Source organism: Petaurus breviceps, unplaced genomic scaffold, assembly GCF_028583685.1.
Source record: "Petaurus breviceps papuanus isolate PSGF00001 unplaced genomic scaffold, PetGlider_PUasm1.0 90778, whole genome shotgun sequence".
NCBI lineage: Eukaryota > Metazoa > Chordata > Mammalia > Diprotodontia > Petauridae > Petaurus > Petaurus breviceps.
In genome coordinates this window covers 5,236,870-5,259,704 of record NW_027187343.1, presented here as the reverse complement: position 1 = coordinate 5,259,704, position 22,835 = coordinate 5,236,870, and the positions used below count along the sequence as shown (strand labels likewise).

General features: G+C 37.3%; 1 protein-coding gene across 1 annotated transcript; it reads left to right on the top strand.

The window, feature by feature from the left end:
* The first annotated feature begins 5,712 nt into the window (after positions 1–5,712).
* On the top strand, positions 5,713–22,795 carry SPMIP3 (sperm microtubule inner protein 3). Its single transcript, XM_069069170.1, has 4 exons — positions 5,713–5,768; positions 11,518–11,613; positions 13,744–13,919; positions 22,343–22,795. Exons 1-4 carry the CDS (start codon positions 5,713–5,715, stop codon positions 22,411–22,413), a joined length of 399 nt encoding a protein of 132 aa, XP_068925271.1. The 3' UTR covers positions 22,414–22,795.
* Positions 22,796–22,835: the final 40 nt, after the last annotated feature.

Genomic DNA, 22,835 nt, shown 5'->3' with positions numbered 1-22,835 from the left:
TCTGACATGTCTTAGCCATGTGACCCTGGGCAAGTCACTTAACCTCAGATTGCCTGACAAAACAATCCACTGAAGAAGGAAAAGGCAAACCACTTCAGAATCTTTGCTAAGAAAATCTCATGGGGGCAGCTGGGTGCTATAGTGAATATAGCACCGTCCCTGGAGTCAGGATGACTTGAGTTCAAGTCTGGCCTCAGACACTCAACATAAAACTGGCCATGTGACCTTGGGCAAGTCACTTAACCCCAATTGCCCTACCTTCCCCCCTCCAAAAAAAAAAGCAAAAAAAAAACCTCTCATGGACAGTATGAGTCAACAACAATAACAGTGAGCCCATAAAGTACTACATAAATGTTACCTATCATCACTATTGTTACATAGCATAAGGAAGTTGTAAGAAAAGTATAACTTAGTAGATGCCTAATCAGTATTTATTGAATTGACTTGAAAAAGTATGTATTTATATGTGTGTGTACATAAATAAATATGTGATTATACACACACACACACACACACACACACATATATATATATATGTTATCCTAATTGAACTGTTTGAGGGAGTTACTATGGGAATTAACAGCAATTAACTGGCACAGTTCCTGAAACATAATAGACACTAAATAAGTGCTTATGACTATTTACCCAATTTTACAAATTAGAAAAGGCTCAGAGAGATTAAGTGATTTGTTCATTGTCACACAGTAAATGCCAAAGGGTAGAAAACAAACACACATTTTCATGATCCCAAATGCAATACCCCACACTTTGCTGCTCTTTCTTTATGTGAGTTATCGTTAGGAAGTAGAGGGCTAATGTTCAGAAAAGCTATTGACTAACAATGAACAGAAGAAAGTGGTATAGTAAATAAATAAATAAAAAGCATTGTGTTTGATTAAAGTTAGAGGATCTGGCTTTATATCCTGGTTTTGCTACTTCCTATCTGTGTGACCTTGGATAAATCACTTTATCCCTAAAGTAAAGGGTTGAACTAGAAGACCTTTGAGTCCCCTTTGTTGTTCCATCGTTTATCAGTTGTATCTGACTCTTCATGACCCCATTTGGGGTTTTCTCCACATCCGGGAGTTGTTTGCCACTTTTTTCTCCAGCTCATTTTACAGATAAGGAAACTGAGGACCAACACTTTTAACTGCAGTGAATGTTTGCCATTGATGCTGCTCCTTGAGCTTAGCAAACAAGAATGGCTTCTGATGACTGACAAAACTTGGTAACCAGTGAATGATTTCTTTATTCCAAAGAGTGATGACTCAGAATTTCTAGACTCTGGCAAAATATCCCATTCTCAAAGGTGGAGTCAATTCCACTATATTAGGAAGACATTATTTCCAGGTGCCCTGAGCTTATTTGTCAATGTCCCTCACCCCCATTTCTTCTTTGGGAATGAAAAATAAACTTTGGGAAACATGGCAGAGTGGAAAGAATACTGGATTTGGAGTCAAAGGACTCAGATTGAATACTAGGCACTTACTGCTGATGGGGGGATGGCAAAAGGTTATACAGGAACTCTGATCCTTATCAAAGACCAGAATGCCTGCAATTCAGTCCAGAAAAGAATTCAGTAAGCCCAAGCAGACTTGGAGTCAGAATTTTAAAAATTTATTGTTAGACTTCACAGCGGGCAAGAGTTCTTAGAGAACCTGCAAACTTAAAGAAGACATAGGCATAGTTTTTAAGGAGTTGAGGCAATTAATCAAGTGTCAATTATGCTAACTAGGTGAGTAGGGGTGGGATTAGGGAGGAGTTAAGGAGTGGTCAGTGCTTAAAGGGACATGCACTTTTAATGTCAACAGCGCTGGCATTTTGCCCATAATTCACTGGGAAATAGCCCAAGGGGGCTACCTGGAGGTGTGGTTTTAGGCTTGAAATGTCACTAAGTCAGCTAGCAGTCAAGGGCTGACTGAGAGGTGCTTAGTCTGCCACCCATCAGTGTCATGTTTGACAAGATGGATGTTGGGAACCAAGGCTAACAGAGACTCAGTATGTGGATAATTGGCTAAGGAGTTAACCTATAGATTGGGCATTAAAGGATTCATGGCTTCAGCTGGCCCGATTTACTAAGGGGAGATAACATTTGCCTAAGCTAAAATGTTTATAGATGGTTTAGTGAAGGATTCATAGGTGCAGCTTGTTATTGCTCCAAGCAGAAATAAACAGTTCATGAGTTGTTGCTGGGCAGAGTGCTGGCAGGGGGAAGGGGCAGAGTTAATGCTCTCAGCCTGGGGGGAGGGGGGAGAATGTGATTTTACATACTGGTTTTACAAATTGATTTTACAAACTGATATTACAGACATAGATCCCAAGCACCCCATCACTGCCACTTAATTGCTATGTGATTCTGGGCAAATGGCTTCACCCGGGAATTAGGTAGCATAAAATGAGGGAGGTTTAGATGAGACCAGGGGTGGGGAAACTGAGACCTGGAGGCCCTCTAGGTCCTCAAGTGCTTCTCTTTTATTGAATCCAAATTTCACAGAACAAATCCCCTTAATAAAATGATTTGTTCTGTAAAATTTGGGACTCAAGGAGCAGCATCAATGGCAAATGTTCTTTTCAGTCAAAGGGGTTAGGCTTAAGTTCCTGGGGAACAGTAGATAACTTGACCTTCAAAGAACTAATAGATACTGATAGTGCCTACTTTTCAGGGAAATGGGCTGAGAGACAACAAGGATCTCTGACAAAGGCCTTATTTCTCAGATAAATAGAGAACTGAGTCAAATTTATAAAAATGCAAACCATTAATGATTGAAGGACTTGAATAAGTATTTTTTCAGACAAAGAAATCAAAGCTATCAAGAGTAATATTTTTAAAATGCTCTAAATCACTATTGATCAGAGAAATGCAAATTAAAACAACTCTAAGATGCCACCTCATACCCCTCAGAGTGGCTAATATAACAAAAAGGAAAATATTGGATGTTGAAGGGGATATGGGAAAACTGGGAAACTAATGCATTGTTGGTGGAGTTGTGAACTGATCCTACCATTCAGGAGAGTAATTTGGAATTATGCCCAAAGGGCTATAAAACTGTGCATACCCTTTGATCCAGCAATACCACTGCTAGGTCTATATCCCAAAGACATTCAAACAAAGGAAAAAGGACATATTTATACAAAAATATTTATAGCAGTTCTTTTTGTGGTGACTAAGAATTGGAATTCAGAGGGATGCCCATCAATTGGGGAATGGCTAACCAAGCTGTGGCGTATGATTGTAATGAATGGAATATTATTGTGCTGTAAGAAATGACAAGCAGGAAGATTTCAGAAAAACCTGGAAAGACTTACATGCACTGATACATAGTGACGTGAACAGAACCAAGAGTATGTTGTACACAGTAACAGCAATATTGTTGGATGAAGAACTGTGAATGACTGCTATTCTCAGAAACACAATGATCTAAGACAATCCCAAAGAACTAATGATGAAGCATATTATCTGCCTCTAGAGAAAGAACTAATTTTTTTTTTTTTGCCTTTTGGAGGGCAATTGGGGTTAACTAACTTGCCCAAGGTTACACGGCTAGTTTTTGTGTGTGTGTGTGGGTGTTGTGTCTGAGGCTGGAACCGAACTCAGGTCCTCCTGACTCTGGGACTGGTGCTCTACTCACTGCACCACCTAGCCGCCCCTGAGAAAGAACTAATATTGATTGAACACAGATTGAAGATGCTATTTTTCACTTTCTTTCATTTTTTTTCTTTTATTCAACTCTTCTTGTACAAAATGACTAATGTGGAAGTGTTTTCCATAATTACATGTGTATAACCTATATCTTCTTACTGTCTCAGAGAGGAGGGAGGAGAGAGAGGGATAGAATTTGGAGCTCAAAACTTTAAATAAAAATGTTTCTAAAATTTTTTAAAAAAACATATGTCTGTTGAATCATTGGTCAGGGTATCAGAGTGTATCATCAGAAAGGATTCGGGGCTTGGAGTCAAGAGAGAGCTAGCTTCAATCTAACCTCCCTAACTTGATAACCATGAACAACTCAATGTCTCTGAATCTCAGTTTCCTCATTCACAAAATGAGAATAGTCTATACTACCCACCTCAAAGAGTTGTGAGGGAAGTGATTTGTAAGCCCTAATATGGCTCATACAAATATGAATTATAATTAGTTATAATGTGGTTTTGTTTTACCCATGTGTAGATCACTTAACATGGAGATGCCTATATGGGAAATTCTAGGAATATGCTTCTTGGAGAAGACAGTCTGGGTCCTCCTACCACCTAATTAGGAATAGCCTCTTTCCTTTGAACTGAGTAGTAGGAACAGGCTGCATCTTGAAAACTCCCACTTCCAGCCTGGGGCAGTTTCTCTCTCTTTCCAGATGTGTCCAAGAGGAGTACTTCTTCTTCCTGCTCAGCACAGTGTTTGACACACAGTAGGCATTTAATAAATATGTATTGACTGACTAACTAATGCTAACGGTCCCTCACAGCCCTCAGAGATTCCCTGCTGAGCTGTCTGTAACATCCAGCCTGGAATCTTGACTAAATGGTCTTCAAGCCTAGAGTCTGAGTCTGGGGAGATTCCATATCTTGTGCCAGGAATGAAATAAAACAAATGTTACAGAACACAGTCACAAGCCTGTTTGTCAGAGCCACAGAACCCAAAAGGAGGGAAGGAAAGGTCATCTTTCCTCTCATCCAGCTCAGTTTGTGGTCATAGCTATGCTGTGGGTGAACAGGATCTTTATTTCCTTTGGATACAGCTGGAAAGAGAAAGATTGTCCTAGTCTGGTAGTTTCGAAGACCCAAGTGAACTGTTCCGGCTACATGACTGGTGGGAAAAGGCTATTCCCACCCATTTGGTAAGGGAATACAAAATACTTTCTCCTGAAGCAGGTCCCTTACCCTGGGTATACCTATAAACATACTAGAGGACCTAGTTATTTAATTGCAGTTAAATGTAAATTCCTTGAAGGTAGAAACTACAGTTTCCCCTTCTACATAACGGATGTTAGGGGCGTAGTGTCTCCCTGCCCCCCAGCCCCACGAAATCTGGAAAATCTGCATGAAATGTTTTGGACCTCCCTTTGTACCAGAGAAGAAGTCTGAATTATTATGGTATTAAAAGACAAAATATGTTGTTATTATGCAATACTATACACATATGACACATTTCTGAGTTTCTAAACTTTTTCTGTGTCATCTGCTAGACTTTGCATGTTATCTGCAGTTCCATAAAACTCCCCCAAAATTCCCATTTAATTTTTTCCTGCCGACCTGTGATAATCGGGATGTGGAAAGGATCACTGTAGCTGGCTTTTGTCTTTGTATTCCCACCATCTAGGATAGTGCCCTATCCATCATAAGTGTTTAATAACTGTTGGCTAAATGAAAGGATGAATGCTTCATCAAGCGAAAAAAATCACTTCTGGTCTGTACAGAAATCTAGACTTTTAAAAATAGAATAAACCTTCATAAAGCACAATGTGTATTTGTTGGCTTAGGATTTGTTTTACTATTACTTACCTCACCATTTGTGTCCTTCCCTAGATATTCTCGAAGAGGAATGTTCTTATTTCCTGGAAGAGGCTAGTTATCCCACGTGCCATTTCTCTTCTGTGAAGTAACTGGGGAGAGTCAAGGTTGTGTCTTAATACCTTTCCATAGACAATTAAAAAAAAAATTCAAACATAAATATTCACTTTTTACATCAAATTTTTCCCTCCCAGGCCTCTATCCACTATGTCTTTCATAAGACTACGAGAATTCAAGGATCGCAAGCCTATCCAATATCCCAGGTGAAGTATTTATTAGCATAATCGCATCTTCCCAATTGCCTATTTAAAATGAGCAGATGAACACCAGAGGGATTATACAAATGGTTCCCAACTGATTAGCTGGTATTAACTACTGCTGGAAATGCCAATAGTGGGGCTTCTTGGATGGCTGGCAGAGTTTCATGGAAGCCCCATGAATGGTGAAGTTGTGCTCATTGAATTCACCAAATCCTTTCATTTTGAATGGCTATTGGTCTGGCCTCAGGAGAGCCATAGCTGGAAATTTGGAACCCTCTACCCCTATCACCTCCTTCCATTTGTTAAGCACAAAATAAATAGGTCTCTAATCCTTCCATGACTAAAGAGACATTTTGAAGAAAGACTAAGGAGGACTCTTACATCTTTTCCCAGGCAAGCCAGAGTTACAGCATTAATTAACCCTCAATAAACTGAGTACATTCATTGGGTGGGTACTTTCTGTGAGCTTAAAAGGGATAAGTATTATAGAATCCCTCATAACACTCTCTAGATATTTCGTATGTCATAAGCTAAGCCTTCACTTTGTAGTTAGGTTAGAAAGACCATAGTTGCTATACTGGGACCTTCAGTTTGGATTCTTATGGATGCTTCAACTCAGATCCTAAGTTTCACATATAGTCTCAAGTGACTACATAGACTTCAGTATCTTTCTGCGGCTGCTAGAATCAAACACAAATTTCTTAGCATGGAATGCAAAACTCTTCACAATCTGGCTCCAGCCTAACTTTCCAGGTTTATGGCATATTATCATTCCCCTTCTACACTCTGTGTTCAGCTAAGCTGTTCTGCTCGCTCCTCTCCAAACTGAGCTTTTCTCTTTGAATTTAGTACAACTGTTTTTCAACTAATGGAACAGATGTGTCACTACAGAAAAATGTACAGGTTGTATTTCTTTTTCAAAAATCAAATTACATTTACTGGAACGTCCTGCCTAATGGAGTTGATTGCTCCTATGAGAATATAACTTAAAGAGAATTCCAGTTCCTGCCTCCAGACCTTTGCCCATGGGAGACAGCTAAGGCCATCTCCTCATGAGGCCTCTGGGTCAGGTAACCTCACTCATTAAGTCTTCTCTAATTATTACATCTGTAATCTTGGAAAATCCAGTCACTATTGATCTTTTTTTGTTTTGTTCTTTCCAGACCAGTGATCATTCTCTTTGGAAGAGAAAAGAAAAGCGAAACAGAAATGGAGAAGCTTTGTCTTCTCTATTTTGCCATTTATCACAGTCCTATCCCCCTGAGCTGAGGTCCTATCCCTCTTCTTAGGTTTCTTTCTCCCAAATGGCTATAAAATCGGCTATTTCCTTTAGTTTTTTTCCCCTCATTCTGAGCTTTGGCACTTCTGATGCTATTTTTAGAGGGTTTTCCATATTCATCCCCTATTACCTGCTCTCTTCTTTATATAACTTTTAAGTTCTCCATTGGGGTGGCTTCAGAGCATTAAAAATACTGCACAATGGGGCGGCTAGGTGGTGCAGTGAATAGAGCGCCAGCCCTGGAGTTAGGAGGACCTGAGTTCAAATGTGGCCTCAGACACTAAACACTTATTAGCCATGTGACCTTGGGCAAGATTCTTAACCCCAATTGCCCTACCTCCCCCCTCCAAAAAGCAAAAAAAAATATACTGCACAATTTCTCAAGGGCAATACAGCCCACTTTGTTTCTTCATTTCATATTGGGCCCAACTTGTCTATCTGTAGTACTTATAGATACATCAATTTACCAACAATATTTATTAAGCATTTATTATGTGGTAGACTCTGTGTTAAGAGAGATGTGGAGGATGGGAGTTGAGGGAGCACATTCCAGAAAGGCTCAATCTTCTCTGCATTGTAAGAATTGAAATCATTTGATTAGACTGCATGAGTATCAGAGAGGGTTAGGGTTGAGATGAGTTACATTGATAAACATTCAATTAATGACATCATAGTGTCCCATGAAAGGCACCCCTTATTTCTATGGAGCATTTTACTCCATAAATTCTTGATTTATCAGAGCTGTGCCTAGGTAATGCTGTGCTTGGGTGACGCTGTTCCTTGTTCAGTCATTAATTGCATTAACAAGGCTTTTAGGTGGCTAGGGCTGGCAGGAAAGCAGACTGGCACCCGCCAAGGTCTGTGCATCCCCCAGCTCCACCACGGAGACCAGGCTACCCCACCATCTGCGAAGGTTGGTTCCAGGAGACATGCAGCCTGTGTCCCGGCCAGGTCATGTCCCTACAGATGTTCCACCACCAGCAGTGCAGCTACCAGGAGATCCCAGTCTTCTGCAAGAAGATCTACAACAGCGTCTAGCTTTTTCCCTCCTAACTGCCTCATTAAAGATATTCTTATGATATGACTCTCATAAAGAAAATGGGAGAGTGTATATATAGGTTTGGTAGTGTGACAAAATTGTCCCAAGGGCCTGCTGCCAATCAACACTGCAGAGATAGGAGAGAAAGGACTGCATTTTATTATGCTCAAAGCATAGGTTGCACTGAAAACAGCAATCACTGGTTGTGATTGGTATGTCACTGAATTTGCAGAATGTATACCATGAAATTTTACAAAGAGTAGAAGGGAAAGGGAGGTTTACACATCAGGAAACAGACAACAGAAGGGGGAAGACAGGGATACCTGTATCAGGAAGGTCATGGAACTACCTGGTAAAACCTGGAGCTCTTATTTATGTCTCAAGTCTAATATTTTTGCAAACTTCAGTAGGAAAAATGACCTACCTGCTTCAAGCAAACAACATCAGGAAGCTGAAGATAGATTCTGAGGCTGTTTTTCCTTAGCACAGTAGCAAAAAAGCTTGAGTCAAAAATTGACTTATTATAGTAGTTACTGATGTTCTTTTAGTCACCTTTTTTGGGGTGTCCAAGATTTTTTCCCCACCTTTGGCATCTTCCCTTTCTTCAAAGTCATATTTTAGTCCCTTAATCCCTCCACAATTGTATTTGTATTGTAGTCCCTTAATCCCTCCAGCATGGATCTCCTCCACATATACTTGATCTAACCTAACTTTGTTCTACCTCTTCTATATGCACATTGGGGACTGTGAGGGTAGAGTCCAAGTACAATGATTCTACTAGCCTTGAGGGAGAAAACAGTTGGTCATTTTTCATCGTTGGAAATATCTGCCAATCTGATTATGTAACATGGACCCTCAGAGTTGCTTTCATTTGCATTTCTCTTATTAATGATTTGTGGTATGTTTTCCTATTGTTTTGTTAAATTGTCTTGATTTTATATACTCAAAATTGTTCATTTTCTTCTGCGATCATCTCTGTCTTGTTTGGTCAAGAACTCTCTCCTTCCCACAGCTATGAAAGGTATCTCCTCCCTGACCCTTGAATTTGTTTGTGGTATGATTGTTTTATATTTAAGTCATGTATATATTTGGAGTTTATTGTGGTATATGGTGTGAGATAATTAGTTTAAACTTGATTTTTGCTAGATTATTTTCCAGTTTTTTCAGTAGTTTTTATGAAATGATGAGTCTTTACCCAATAGTTGGTGTCTCTGAATTTATCAAACACTAAGTTACTCTTTAGTTGCTTAAGAATCTTGTATACCTATCTGTTCCCCTACTTAACTTTTCTATTTTTTAACCAGTCCCAAATAGTTTTCATGATTATTGCTTTGTAATATTGTTTGAGATTTCTTACTGCTAGTCCCACTACATACCTACCTACTTTTTTTTTCATTATTTTCCATGGGATTCTTGACCTTTTATTCCTCCACATGAATGTTATTATAATTTGGTTCTGAAATTGTCAATTAATTTATGGAATTAATAATTGTAACTAAGGGAATGGGACTACAAGGGGGTCCCTCTGGGTCAAATAGGGGGCAAGTATGCTCAGTTTTTTTGTATACCATCCAGGAAAAGCCATAATGGAAGCAGTTGGGGAGTAATGCTTCAATCACCCTTTAATAAAGTACAGAGAATGCAGAAACAAACAGCACAGGGGTACAGAAGGAGACAACATGGGAATAGGGGGTGGGATGGTAGAGGAAGTCAAGCAGCATGGGGAAGAGAATGGGAATGAGGAAGGGCACAGATAGTCAAATAACCATGGCTCAGAGTTGGGAGCACTCAGGAAGCATGGACCTATAGCAAATGGAAGTGTCCAAAGGAGCAGAAGTTTGCTCATTTTTATAGGATTTTGGTGGTGAAGGGACTATCCATGCCAACTTAAGATTAGTTCATTAACATATACACATCATCTCAAAGTTATCTGCAACACCTTAGGGTTAATTCTAATGAATTAATAACACCAGCATAATATTTGCTAATGTTCTGCTGGTCTTACTAGGGCTTATCTAAAGCTTATAAACCATGGTCAATTGGCAAGATTGAGGGTCCATTACAGTAATGGCTTCCCCTGGTGTCACACATAGTTTCAGGATGTGGCCTTAGTTAATGAATGAGAGTTTCCAGTGGTTCCTATGCTCCCCAGATCTATGAGACAATTTGCAGGTAACTGTTATGCTCCCTTAATTTATGGGACAGTCTGCTAGTGACTCCCAGATTCCCCTTTGCAATCTTACTTCCTACTATTGTTGCTTCATACTATTTATATATAACTTATTATACCAACTAAAAGGGGTGGGGAGGAGGGAAGTGGTCAGGAATATCAGAAGAAGTTACAATTTTTACACAGTCCTGCTCTATAAAGTAACCTATTGGTAGTTGGGTTGGTATGTCATTGAATGTGTAAACTAATTTAGGTAGTGATGGCTTTTTTATTAGCAGCAATTAATACATCTCTTATAATTCAAGTTTTCTTTAATTTCTGTAAAGAATATGTTTTTCAGTTTCCCAGGAGCTGTTGTCAAGTAGAGAGAATCTTTAAATAATTTATGTTGTCAGGTTTCGCAGGCACTAGATTATGAGAAGTTGGTCTTCAGGGAACTTGCCATCCAATAGGAATCTTTATTCTAGTAAGGAGTTTGCAATCTAGTTTTCTTTGTTATTCATGCCTCTTAACTGAAATTGTAAACACCATGAAGGCACAGGAGGTGTTCTAAAAGTACATGGTAGTTGACTGACCAGTTTACATTGGAAACTAGCCAGCTTTCACACCACTTTGACTCACATTTATTCAATAGTTATAATGACTTCTTTGCAGATTTTATTTTAAATAAACACAAATCCAAGAACTATTTGAAGAAAGACTTTTAAAAGTCTATCTTTAGCATGAATAGGTAATCCTCTGATCTTTCATTTTTTCAGCTAGTTCTTCATGTTGATCCTTTCCCCTAACAGCATAGCATTTGGATAGAATATTAGCCTTAGAATCAGGAATACCTGAGTTCAAATCTTGCCTATAATATTTATTTGCTATGCAACCCTAGGCAAGTCACTATCTGCCTCAGTTTTCTCATCTGTAAAATAGGGATAATAATAATAATGGTAGCACTTACTTTAGTGTTGAGGTGAGGATTAAATGAGATGATGTGTGTAAAGTGATATACAGGGCGTCCCCAAAGTCTTCGTCCAAGTTTAGTTTTTGATTCTTCACAACAGCTCTGGGATCATAACTTAAAGTTATTAAAGCTTACAACCTCACTAGGACTTTTGGTACACCCTATTATAACTGCCAGTGACTCTTCTTATTCCTTCCCAAACAAAGCTCTTTGTGCTAAAAATGGGACTCATTTCTTAAACCATTTATGTGATATTCCTCAAAATGATGACCATCTATTATTCCTCCGCTAATTCTATGCTTTCTCCTCTAGACTGTGTATTCTTCATCAAGGAAAGTACATCAATGGATATTATACTGGGCAACTGGCAAAAATCCATTATGCTAAGGAACTTCAGAGACCTCCCGGGTGAGACAAGTTCCTAGTTTATAATTTCAAAGAATTTCATGAAAGAAATGCAAGAATTAGGTTAGTGCAAATTTAGAATTGCCTAATTTTATCTTGGGCAAATCAATTTCTTTCCTGGGTCTGAAAGTCTTCATCTGTCAATGGGGGTTCATTACTACATTACCCTAAGACCTTCCTAGCCATAATGATCTTTGGTATCAAGACCAAAAGCTATCTGTCCCCTCGGAAACATTGAACATTATTGACCTTCCTCTCCTCCTAGACAGTCTCTTGTCCCTGCATTTTCCTGATATTATTCTCTGTTGATTCTCTTCCTATCTAAATATTAGTCTCCTTTTCATGGATATCATACATATCCCACTCCCTATTCATGAGTGTACCCTTGGGTACTGTTAAGGTCTCTTTTCTTTCTTCATATTTTCTTGCTGACTTTAGTAGTTTTGATGAGTTCAATTAGAATCTCTGGAAATTATGCCCAAATCTACATATCTAGCCCTTAGCTACCTGCATCAGCATCTCAAACTCAGCATGTTCAAATTAGAACTCATTACTTTTTTTTTACTTTAAACTCAACCTTCTTACATTTTTTTTTTTAATTCTATACAGGATACTACCATTCTTCCAGTTATCCAGTTTCAAAACCTCAGAGTAATTCTCAGCTTTTTACTCTCTTCTACCATCAATCCCCACATCCAATCAGATGCCAAGTCTTGTAGATTTTCCTCCACAATTTCTTATCCACTCACATGGCCAACACATTCATTCACTTTCATCACCTCTCACTTGGGTTATTACAAGTCTTCTCATTGGTCTTCCTGTCTCCAATTTATCACATCAACATTCTTTTTTTTTCTTAAAGCAATTGGGGTTAAGTAACTTGCTCAAGGTAACACAGCCAGTTATTTTGTGTGGGTGTTAAGTATCTGTGGCCAGAACTGATCCCAGGTCTCCTGACTCTGGGGCTGGCGCTCTTACTCACTGAGTCACCTGGCCGCCCCAACATCAACATTCTTTCATCCACATAGTTGCTACATGGTACAGTGGGAAAAAAAACTGAATTAAGAGTTGTAAGATCAAAATTCAAATCCTAGCCCTACCTCTTACTACCTATGTGACCTTGGGCAAGTAATTTCCTCATTCTCTCAGTTTGCTCATTGGTAAAATGAAGAGTTCATACTTGATGACCTCTAAGGTTCCTTTCAACTCTAGATATAATCTGATATTTCTCAAGTCCTGATCTAATCACATTGCTCCCTGGCTCAAGAAACTTCAATGGCTGCCTATTGCCTCTAGTATTAAATGCAAACTCCTATGTTTGGCATTTAAATTTCTTCACATTTTGAATCCAATCTATCTTTCCAGACTAATTTCATATTTAATCCCTCTAATACCCACTATATTCCAGTCAAACTAACAGATAGGCTGTTCCCCATACATGCTATTTTATTTCCCACCTCTATGTCTTTGCACAAGATGCCCCCCATGTGGAGAATGCTTTCCCTCCTCACCTTCATCTCTTAGAATGGCCATCTCCAGTCACCCTGATTTATATCAGGTCACTGGACCTAAATGGCTCCAGAGGAGAGAGTGAAAATGGTGACTTTGCACAGCCCTCCCTCACTTAAATCCAATTCACTTGCAAGCCATGGCATCACCTTCCTGATGTCATGGTCCTGTTCAAGAATGAAGGACAAACAACAACAATCATCTCTTAGAATCACCAGCTCCTTCTGAGGCTCACATCGAGTACCAGCTCACTCAAAGATGTTTCCTAAGCTCCATAGCTTTTACTGATCTCACCCTTGTCCCCTCACTACAACTACCACCACCACCACCACCACCACCACTCATTATTTCATGTGTATATATACAAATATGTGTATGTACATATGGGCATACCTAGCATAGATCCATATACATAGGAGCACATAAAGTTTGTTGAATGAAATGGAACTGAATTGAACTGAGCCACTAAAAACACTGAATCTTCACAGACTTGACAATTTATTAAAAGTGATAGATGCAACAACTGCTTCTGGGAAGAATAAGAGCTTGTCAGAATCAGTCTTAGACAAATGAAATGGCTTACCTATAATGTGTATCCACAAGCTCTTCCTACTTTTTTTTAAGGCATCCTGAAGACTGGAGACCTTATTACCAGCCAAAAAGTCCTTCTCAACCTCAGTTTGACCAAATAACCCTTACCAACTACATCTGTCATCGAAGGAAGGATCAACAACCATTCAAGGGGTGGTACAATGAAACCACTTACCAAAGAGCCTTCTCTTTGCCATTTTACAAATTTGGTAAGTTAAACCAAGTGTTCAGAATTCTTCTGAAACATATCCTAATATCCCTTTAGGCAAACTGGTCTTTTCTTACCTTAAAGACTAAGCCATAGATTAGCCCTTTGCAATATATGAAGTATTCAGAGTAGAAGAGGCTATTTGAAAATGGTCAATGGCTAGATAGGAACTCCTAACCTCTCCCAGTATCTCAGGGATGAATTTACCCAGGTTCATATGAATGGAAAGATTCTTGTGTCTGATTGCTCTTCCGAGAACCTATTTATCCAACTAAACTAATTAAAGTATCTGTTAAGGAAAAGGGACTTCAGAAGAGTGTGCTATATTTTGGATAGTATAAAATTTGAATTAGAATAATTTTCCAAAAAGGCACTTATCAATATTCCTCCATTTAAAAGCCTATGACTACTTACCTGTTCTTGCAGACTCCTGGGTCAGACTAATGCATTTAATCCAAGTTATTATTATTAAATAGAATTTCTTTCTCTTCCTGTGGGTTTTTGTTGCTACTGTATAGAAATGCTGATGATGTATGTGGGTTTATTTTATATCCTATGACTTTGCTAAAGTTGTTAAATTTTTCACCAATTTTTCAAGTGATTTTGCAAAGTTCCCTAAGTATACCGTCATATTATCTGCATATAATTTTCTTTGCCAATTTTTATTCCTTCAATTTATTTTTCTTATTTTATTGCTATAGCTAATATTTCTAGTACATTATTAAATAATAATGTTGATAATAGACATCCTTGCTTCACTCCTGATCTTATTGGGAAGTCCTCAAATTTATCTCCATTACAGTAATGTTTGCTCTTGGTTTTAAATAGATACTACTCATCATTTTAAGAAAAGTTCCATTGATTCCTATAGTTTCTAGTGTTTTTAATAAGAATGGGTATTGTATCTCATCAAAGGCCTTTTCTCTATCTATTGATATATGAAAAATCATATTATTTTTGACGTTATTGTTATTGATATGATCAATTATGTTGTTTTCCTAATATTGAACCAGCCTTTCATTCCTGGTATAAATCCCACGTAGTCATAGTGTATCATCTTTGTGATATATTGCTATAGTCTCCTTGCTAGCATTTTATTTAAAATGGTTACATTTATATTCATTAAGGAAATTGATCTATAGCTTTCTTTGTTTTTGCTATCCCTGGTTTCAGTATCAAAACCATATTGGTGTTATAAAAGGAATTTGGTAGGATTCTTTCTTTACCTATGTTTTTCCAAATAGTTTCTATAGTATTAGAACCAATTGTTCCTTGAATATTTAATGGAGAATTCACTTGTAAATCTATCTGGGGATAGGGATTTTTCCCTTACAGAACTCATGGATGGTTTGTTCATTTTCTTTTTCTGAGGTAAGGTTACTTGATTATTCTATTTCCTCTTCTGTTAATCTAGGCAGTTGATATTTTTTGTAAATATTCATCCATTTCACTTAGATTGTCAGTTTGACTGACTTATAATTGGACAAAATAACTTCTAACAATTGCTTTAATTTCATTGTCATTGGGTGGTGGTGCATTTGCCTTTTTCATTTTTGATACTAGTAATTTGATTTTCTTCTTTTTTAAATCAAATTAACCAAATTTTAATTTATTATATATGTATGTAATTTATGTATATGACATGTATACATTAATCAAATTTATCTATTTTATTGGAGTTTTATGAAATTAGCTCTTAGTTTGTTTTATTAGTTCAATGAGTTTTTTGAATTTTCAATTCCATTAATCTCTCCTTTGATTTTCAGGATTTCCTTTTCTGTGTTTAATTTGGGGATTTTTAATTTTTCTAGTTTTTTCTAAGTTGCACACCCAAGTTATTGATCTGCCCTTTCTTTTACTGATGTATATACATTTAAAGATGATAAATTTCCCCCTAAATATTGCTTTGGCTGCATTTCACAAATTTTGGAATGTTGTCTCATTGTTGTCACTCTCTTCAATGAAATTACTGATTGTTTCTATGATTTGTTGTGACCCACTAACTCTTAGAATTAGGTTATTTAGTTTCCAATTAGCTTTTAATCTATGCCTCCACAACCTTTTATTAAAGGTAATTTTATTGCGCTATGGGGTGAAAAGGGCACATTTAATGTTTCTGCTTTTCTGCATTTAGTTGTGCGGTTTTTAGGACATAATACATAATCAGTTTTTGTGGAGGTGCCACATGCAGCTGAGAAAAAGGTATATTCCTTTCTATCCTCATTCAGTTTTCTCCATAGGTTTATCATATTTAACTTTTCTAAGACTCTATATGTCTCCTTGACTTCCTTATTCTCTATTTTATGGCTAGATTTAACTGGCTTTGAGAAGGAAAGGTTGAAATCTCCCACTAGTGCAGTTTTACTGTCTGTTTGCTCATGTAGTTCATTTAACTTTTACTTTAACAGATTGGATGCTCTGCAGTTTGATGCATGTATGTTTAGCATTGCTATTACTTTATTGTCTATTGTTCCTTTTAGCAAAATATAACTTCTCTAATTATTCCTTTTAATTAGGCTTATTTTTTATTTTGTTTTGTCTGCAATCAGGATCACTACCCTTGCCTTTTTATTTCAGTTGAAGAATAATAGATTCTGTTCCAGCACCTTATTTTAACTCTGTATGTCTATCTCTGTTTCAAGTGTTTTTTGTAAACAACATATTGTAGGAATCTGGTTTCTAATCCATTCTGCTATCCACTTCCACTTTATGGGATTCAGTGAATGAGCATTGCCTCACTCAAAGTGAGAACCTGAAAACACTTTAGCTTAAAAGGGCCAAGGTCTCCCACTGCACCCTTGGCCATCTCCAGGAGTCCTGATCGCTATCTGGCTGCTGGACCCAGATGACTCTGGAGGAAAAAGTAAAGCTGGTGACTTTGCACAGCTCTCCCTCACTCAAATCAAAGTCAATTGCAAGTCATGTCAGCATTTCCCTGATGTCATGGTCCTCTTTGAAAACGAAGAATGAACCACACAACCACCACTGTGAATTCATCCCATTCAAATTCAGAGTTATGATTGCTAACTGTGCATTTTCCTCCATCCTATTTTCTTGCTTATCTTTCTCTCTTCCTATCCTGTTCCTCTTTAAAGGTTTTGCTTCTGTCCACTGCCTTTTTTTTCTGCCCTCCCTTTTATCACACCCTCTCCCTTTCTTTTATTCCCTTCCCCTACTATTACCCTATTGGGTAAGATGGATTTCTATTGCCAATTGAGTATGTATATATATATTTCCCTTTTTGAACCAATTTAGATATCAGTAAGTTTCAAGAATTTCCCACACCCCACACCATTTTCCCCTCCACTATAAAGGCTCTTCCATGAACATCTCTTTTATGTGAGATAATTTCCCCCATTCTTCCTTTCCTTTCCCCTTCTCCCAGAGCATCTCACCTATCCATTTTTTTACACCATTCCAGCATAATCAACTCACTCCTGCAACTTCTTTCTATATAGAATCTTTCTAACTGCCCTAATAACAACAATATTCTTAGAAGATATTATATATCATCTTCCCATATAGAAAGGTATCCAGTTTTACCTTACTGAATACTTTATGATTTTTCTTTTCTATTTACCTCTTTATACTTCTCTGGAGTTGTGTATTTGAAAGTCATATTTTCTATTCAGTTCTGGGTTTTTTATCTAGAATATTTGAAAGCCCTCTATTTCATCAAATATCTGTTTTTCCCTTAATTATACTTAGTTTTGCTGGTTAGGTTTTTCTTGGTTGTAATCCCAGGTCTTTTCTTTCCAAAATATAATATTCCAAACCCTCCACTTCTTTAACATGGTAGCTGTTAAATCTTGTATGATCTTGACTGTGGTTCCACAGTATTTGAATGGTTTCTTTCTGGCTACTTGAAGTATCTTCTCTTTGACCTGGGAGCTCTGAAATTTGACTATAATATTCCTGGGAGTTGTTATTTTGGGGTTTCAGGTAATAATTGGTGGATTCTTTCAATTTCTATTTTACTCTATGGGTCTAGAATATTGGGGCAATTTTATAACTCCTTGAAATATGATGACTAGGCTGTTTCATTGTGGCTTCCTGGCAATCTAATAATTCTTATCTATCTCTCCTCAATCTATTTTCCATTGAGATATTTCATATTTTCTTATATTTTTTCATTCTTTTGACTTTGTTTTATTGTTTCTTGATGTCTTGTGGAGTCATTAGCTTCCACTTGTCCATTTTGAATTTTTAAGGAATTATTTTCTTTAGTGAGTTTTTGTACCACTCTTTCATTTGGCCAATTTTATTTTTTAAGGTATTACTTTTGACAAGTTTTGATACCTCTTTTGTGAAGCTGTTAATTGTCTTCATAATTTTCTTCCTTTGCTTTCATTTCTTTACCTATTTTTTCCTCTACCACTCTCATTTAATTTTGAAGATCATTTTTAGCTTCTCCAGGAATTTTTATTGTACTTATGTTCAATTCACATTTTTCTTTGAGGCTTTGTTTGTAGATGTTTGGACTTCATTGTCTTCTGAATTTGTGTCCTGATCTTCCTTGTCACCATAGTAGCTTTTGATTATTGTTTACTCATTTTCCCATCCTATTTCTGGATTTGGAACTTTATGTTAATTTCGGGCCCTGTTCCTATTGTGGAATAGGGGGTATGGGGAAGGGCTGTCTCAAGCTTCAGGCTTTTTTACACTGTTTTTGGAGCTAATTCTGGGGTTTGGGAAATTTTTGGTGTTTCCAAGGTGGTGTGGTCTGGGCAGAGGTATGGTCACTACTCTGTTTGTCTGGTCCTTACACAGGAAGTTACTCTGATCCTTGGGATTGCAATCAATACTGTTCTTCAGGACCCCTCCTCCCTTGGGACCAAAAACAATACTGTTTCTCTGGGTCCCTTGGGACTGGAAGTGATACTGCCCCTCAGTATCCATTTAGCTCCCATTCCATCTTGATTGAAAGTGCTCCTCTATACCCTTGAACTATGACCCAGAAGTGGGTATAGGCAATGGAGTTGCCAAATAGTGTCTGGTCCTGCATCCAGTACTTGTACAGGGTATCCTGTAATCTTCTAATTAGTTGCCAGGTCCCCTTACCATCTCACTGGAGAGCTCCTGAAGTTGCTACTACCTCTATCCTCACCATTTAGTTCCACCACTAATGTTTCATGTAGATGGGTTCCAGGCCTGCTTCCTCCCATAGACCCCTCTTTCCCACCTCCTGTATTGTCTTGGGCTGGAAGAATGTTTCATTCTGACCTTTTGTTGGCTCTGCCACTCCAGAATTCAATTTAAGGCATTATTTAGAGTTGTTTGGAGGGGAATGTTGGAAGAGCTTAGCTGACTGTTTCTCTACTTTATCATCTTGCATCACCCTCCACCCCTGCCCAATTAACAACATCTTTATTTTAGAAAACAATTCACATTTCCTTTTCTCTGGCACTCATTTTTTTTTTCTTCATCTCAAAGAGGATCAAGTGAAGCATAAACAAAAAACCATACCCTTCTCCCCCTCACATACTCAACTCTCTACTAGACCTGTGAAAGATATAAAAGAAATATGAAATGCCATCTATCCTCAAGGAGCTTATATGCACAGAAAAATAACAAATGCTAAACTGTGTGGTTTTGATCACAAGTACAATACAAATTCAGGTGATAGATCAGTTCAATCAAAATGGTTTGGGTAGGTGTCATGGAGAAGGGGGACTTGAGCTTTGGACTCTAGAAGTGAAGCCAGAGCTTACAAATGGAGCAAATTTCTTGAGCCAGAGAGTGATGTGATGGAAGAAGTACTTTAGAGAGTTTAGTCTGGCAACAATATGCAGAATGGATTCATTTAAATCAAGAATGGTATTGTACTCTGCTATGTATTACCCATAGACATCTACTATGGTGCTTTGCATACAGTAGGCACTCAATATTTGTTGAATAAATTTGTTTAACATTATTTAAGCGTGGTTTTGCCTGAAAATGAGAGAATGCAAACTTTTTGAGGCTGAGAATCTTTCTTTTTTTAAAAGTTATTTACTATTTATTTTTAACATTCATTCTTTAAAATTTTTTAGTTTCAATTTCTCTCACTCCTTCCATTCCCTCCCCCACCAATTGAGAAGTTATGCAATGTATCAATTATACAGGTGAAGTCTTGTAAAACACATTACCATACTTGCCATGTTGCAAAAACAACAAGAAAAATATAGAAAGTAAAACAAGTATGCTTCAACCTAAACTTAGTCCATTATTTCTCTCTCTGAAGGTGGATAGATAGCATTTTTCATCATGAATCCTTTGGAACTATCCAGGATCATCATATTAATTAGAGTAGCTAAGTTTTTCCCAGTTGATCATCATTACAATATTGCTATTACTGTGTACAATGTTCCTGATCTTCTCACTTCATTTTGCATCAGTTCATATAAGTCTTCACTGGTACTGTTTCAATATTATTTGTATACCTCCTGCCTTGCACAATAGCTTAATATTATTATTATATAATATAATTAATATTAACATAGAAGATGCTTAATTAAGGTTTATTGATTTACTGACTTGTAAAAAGTCTATAGTCCTTTAAAATCATTGTCTGGACTGAGATATAGTTATGAGAAAGTTTTGCACACATTTGCCTTCCCAGAGCTCAGGTCATATTCTAGAAAAATAAGGCTGGCCTCAATTCTGATAGCTTAACGTGTATCAAAATCTACCCAATAATCATCAGTATTTAGTGTTCACTACTGCAGCTCTTGTTACCATCATGTTTAAGTTGAAGTTAATCACAACTGTGACAGGTGCCCATCATGGCAGTCTAAATAAATAAATGCAACTTTGGTTTATAGATAGCACAGCTACACTCTGGGTCTAGATTAGTGAAAATAATGAATTCTATGAAGTAATCCCATTATTTTAGTTGTGCTGCATTTTTCCATTGTGCTGAAACCAATGACCATATTTACATAATTATAACTTCATGTAGTATAAATATAAAAAAGAAAACTACTTCTTCACACTAAAATATAATAATTGCTAACAGTTATGTGGCATCTATTATAAGTTAGGCACTGTGCTAAGCACTTTTTTTTTCATTAGTCCATAATCAGAATTTTTTTCAACTGAACTCTTTACATTAGCACCTTAGGATATGGTAAAACATAGATCAAAAGAAAACAGAATGATGAACTATAAGCTTAAAGAAAAAAAATGGAATGGTTTGGAAGTTAACTTTCTTTTTTTTAATAACATTTTATTTTGCTCCAATTACATGTTAAAACAATTTTTACCATTTGGATTTTGTTTAAGTTTTGGGTTAAAATTCTCTCCTTTCCTCCTTCCCTGTTCTCCTCCTTCCCTGAGATAGTAAGCAATTCGATATAGGTTATACATATGTAATCATGTAAAACATTTTTGTACAAGAAGATTCAAACAAAAAGAAAGGAAAAAAGTGAAAAACAGTCTGCTTCAGTCTGTACTCAGACATCATCAGTTCTTTCTCTGGAGGTGGATAACATGTTTCATCATGAGTCCTTTGGGATCACCTTGGATCATTGTATTGCTGATAATAGCTAAGTCATTCCCAGATCTTCACTGTACAATGTTGCTATTGCTGTGTACAATGTTTTCCTGGTTCTGCTCACTTCACTCTGTATCAGTTCATATAAGTCTCTCCAGGTTTTTCTGAAATCATCCTGCATGTCATTTCTTATAGCACAATAAGAATCCATCACAATCATATACCACATCTTGATCAGCTATTCCCCTTGATGGCATCCCCTTGATTTCCAATTCTTTTGCTAAGCACTTTTTACAATTATCTCACTTGATCCTCACAACAAACCTGAGAGGTAGAGGCTGTTATTTCCATTTTACTGATGAGGAACCTGAGGCACACAGAGGTTAAATGGCTTGCCAGGGTCAGATAGCAAATAAGTGTCTGAGGCTAGATTTGAACTCAGGCTTCCTGACTCCAGGTCTAGCACTCTATCCACCATACCGCCTAGATGCCCAAGGGACCTTCCTGCAAACCATTTGCTTTTGGGGCTCAATGAGTTACTGACCTGATTAGTATAACAGTCAGATACAGTCACAGAGGCACCAGGGTGTAGTGGGAAAAGAACTAGCTTTAGCACCAGGAAGACCAGGGTTCATATTCCTTTGACAAACTGACTGTAAGACCCTGGAAAATTAATTAATCTTCTGGGATCTGAGACCCTAAGATTACAATGCATCTTTACAAAGAGTTTCTTCACAGAAATTCCCTATACCAATGAAAAGAACTAACTCCAAGCATTTATTAATAAGCCTTCACACTAGCCAAAAAGGTCCCTTTGTCTTTGTGTAGCCGTTTTTGAAATAACATAATGCTATTAAAATATAATTTGTTTTAAGTAACATTTAACACTTGCATATTAATTATACCCACAGTTCATAAAATTAAGTTGAATTCTTTTTTTTTTATTGCAGAATCAGCCAAGATTTTAGCCACACCAGTACTTGATCCAAGACCACTTAACTCCCTACCAAAGCTTTTCTGATGAGAAAAAAAGCTTTGGAAAGAAGTGGATCTGAACTCCAATAATGAATGATTCCTCAGGGAGGCAGAATATTATTTGATATTCTCAGTTGGCTTTCTGATTAAAGATAATAGTAGCAAAATCATGTCTAAAGGTATAAACAGGAGTATTGAATTCTAAAAACATTTAAATTAAATACTAAAATCCTAAAACATTTCAATTGTACAAATTATTGTCTTTCAACAGCTAACTAGACTCCATCCTAAAGCCAGTAGGCTGAGATCAGGGATTCAATCCCAAGGATACCAGCTAGTGCTCCTCTGTCTTACAGTCAGATCACACATACTGCTGGCAGGCATTCTGCTACTGGTTATGAAGGTAGCCAAATGAAGAAAAGGATGGATGGATGGATGGATGGATGGATGGATGGATGGATGGATGGA

Coding starts and splice junctions, on each gene's coding strand:
- SPMIP3 (XM_069069170.1), top strand. CDS start 5,713: ATGTCTTTCATAAGACTACGAGAATTCAAGGATCGCAAGCCTATCCAA. Junction 5,769..11,517: donor AAGCCTATCCAATATCCCAG/GTGAAGTATTTA, acceptor TTTCTCCTCTAG/ACTGTGTATTCTTCATCAAG. Junction 11,614..13,743: donor GAACTTCAGAGACCTCCCGG/GTGAGACAAGTT, acceptor CTTTTTTTTAAG/GCATCCTGAAGACTGGAGAC.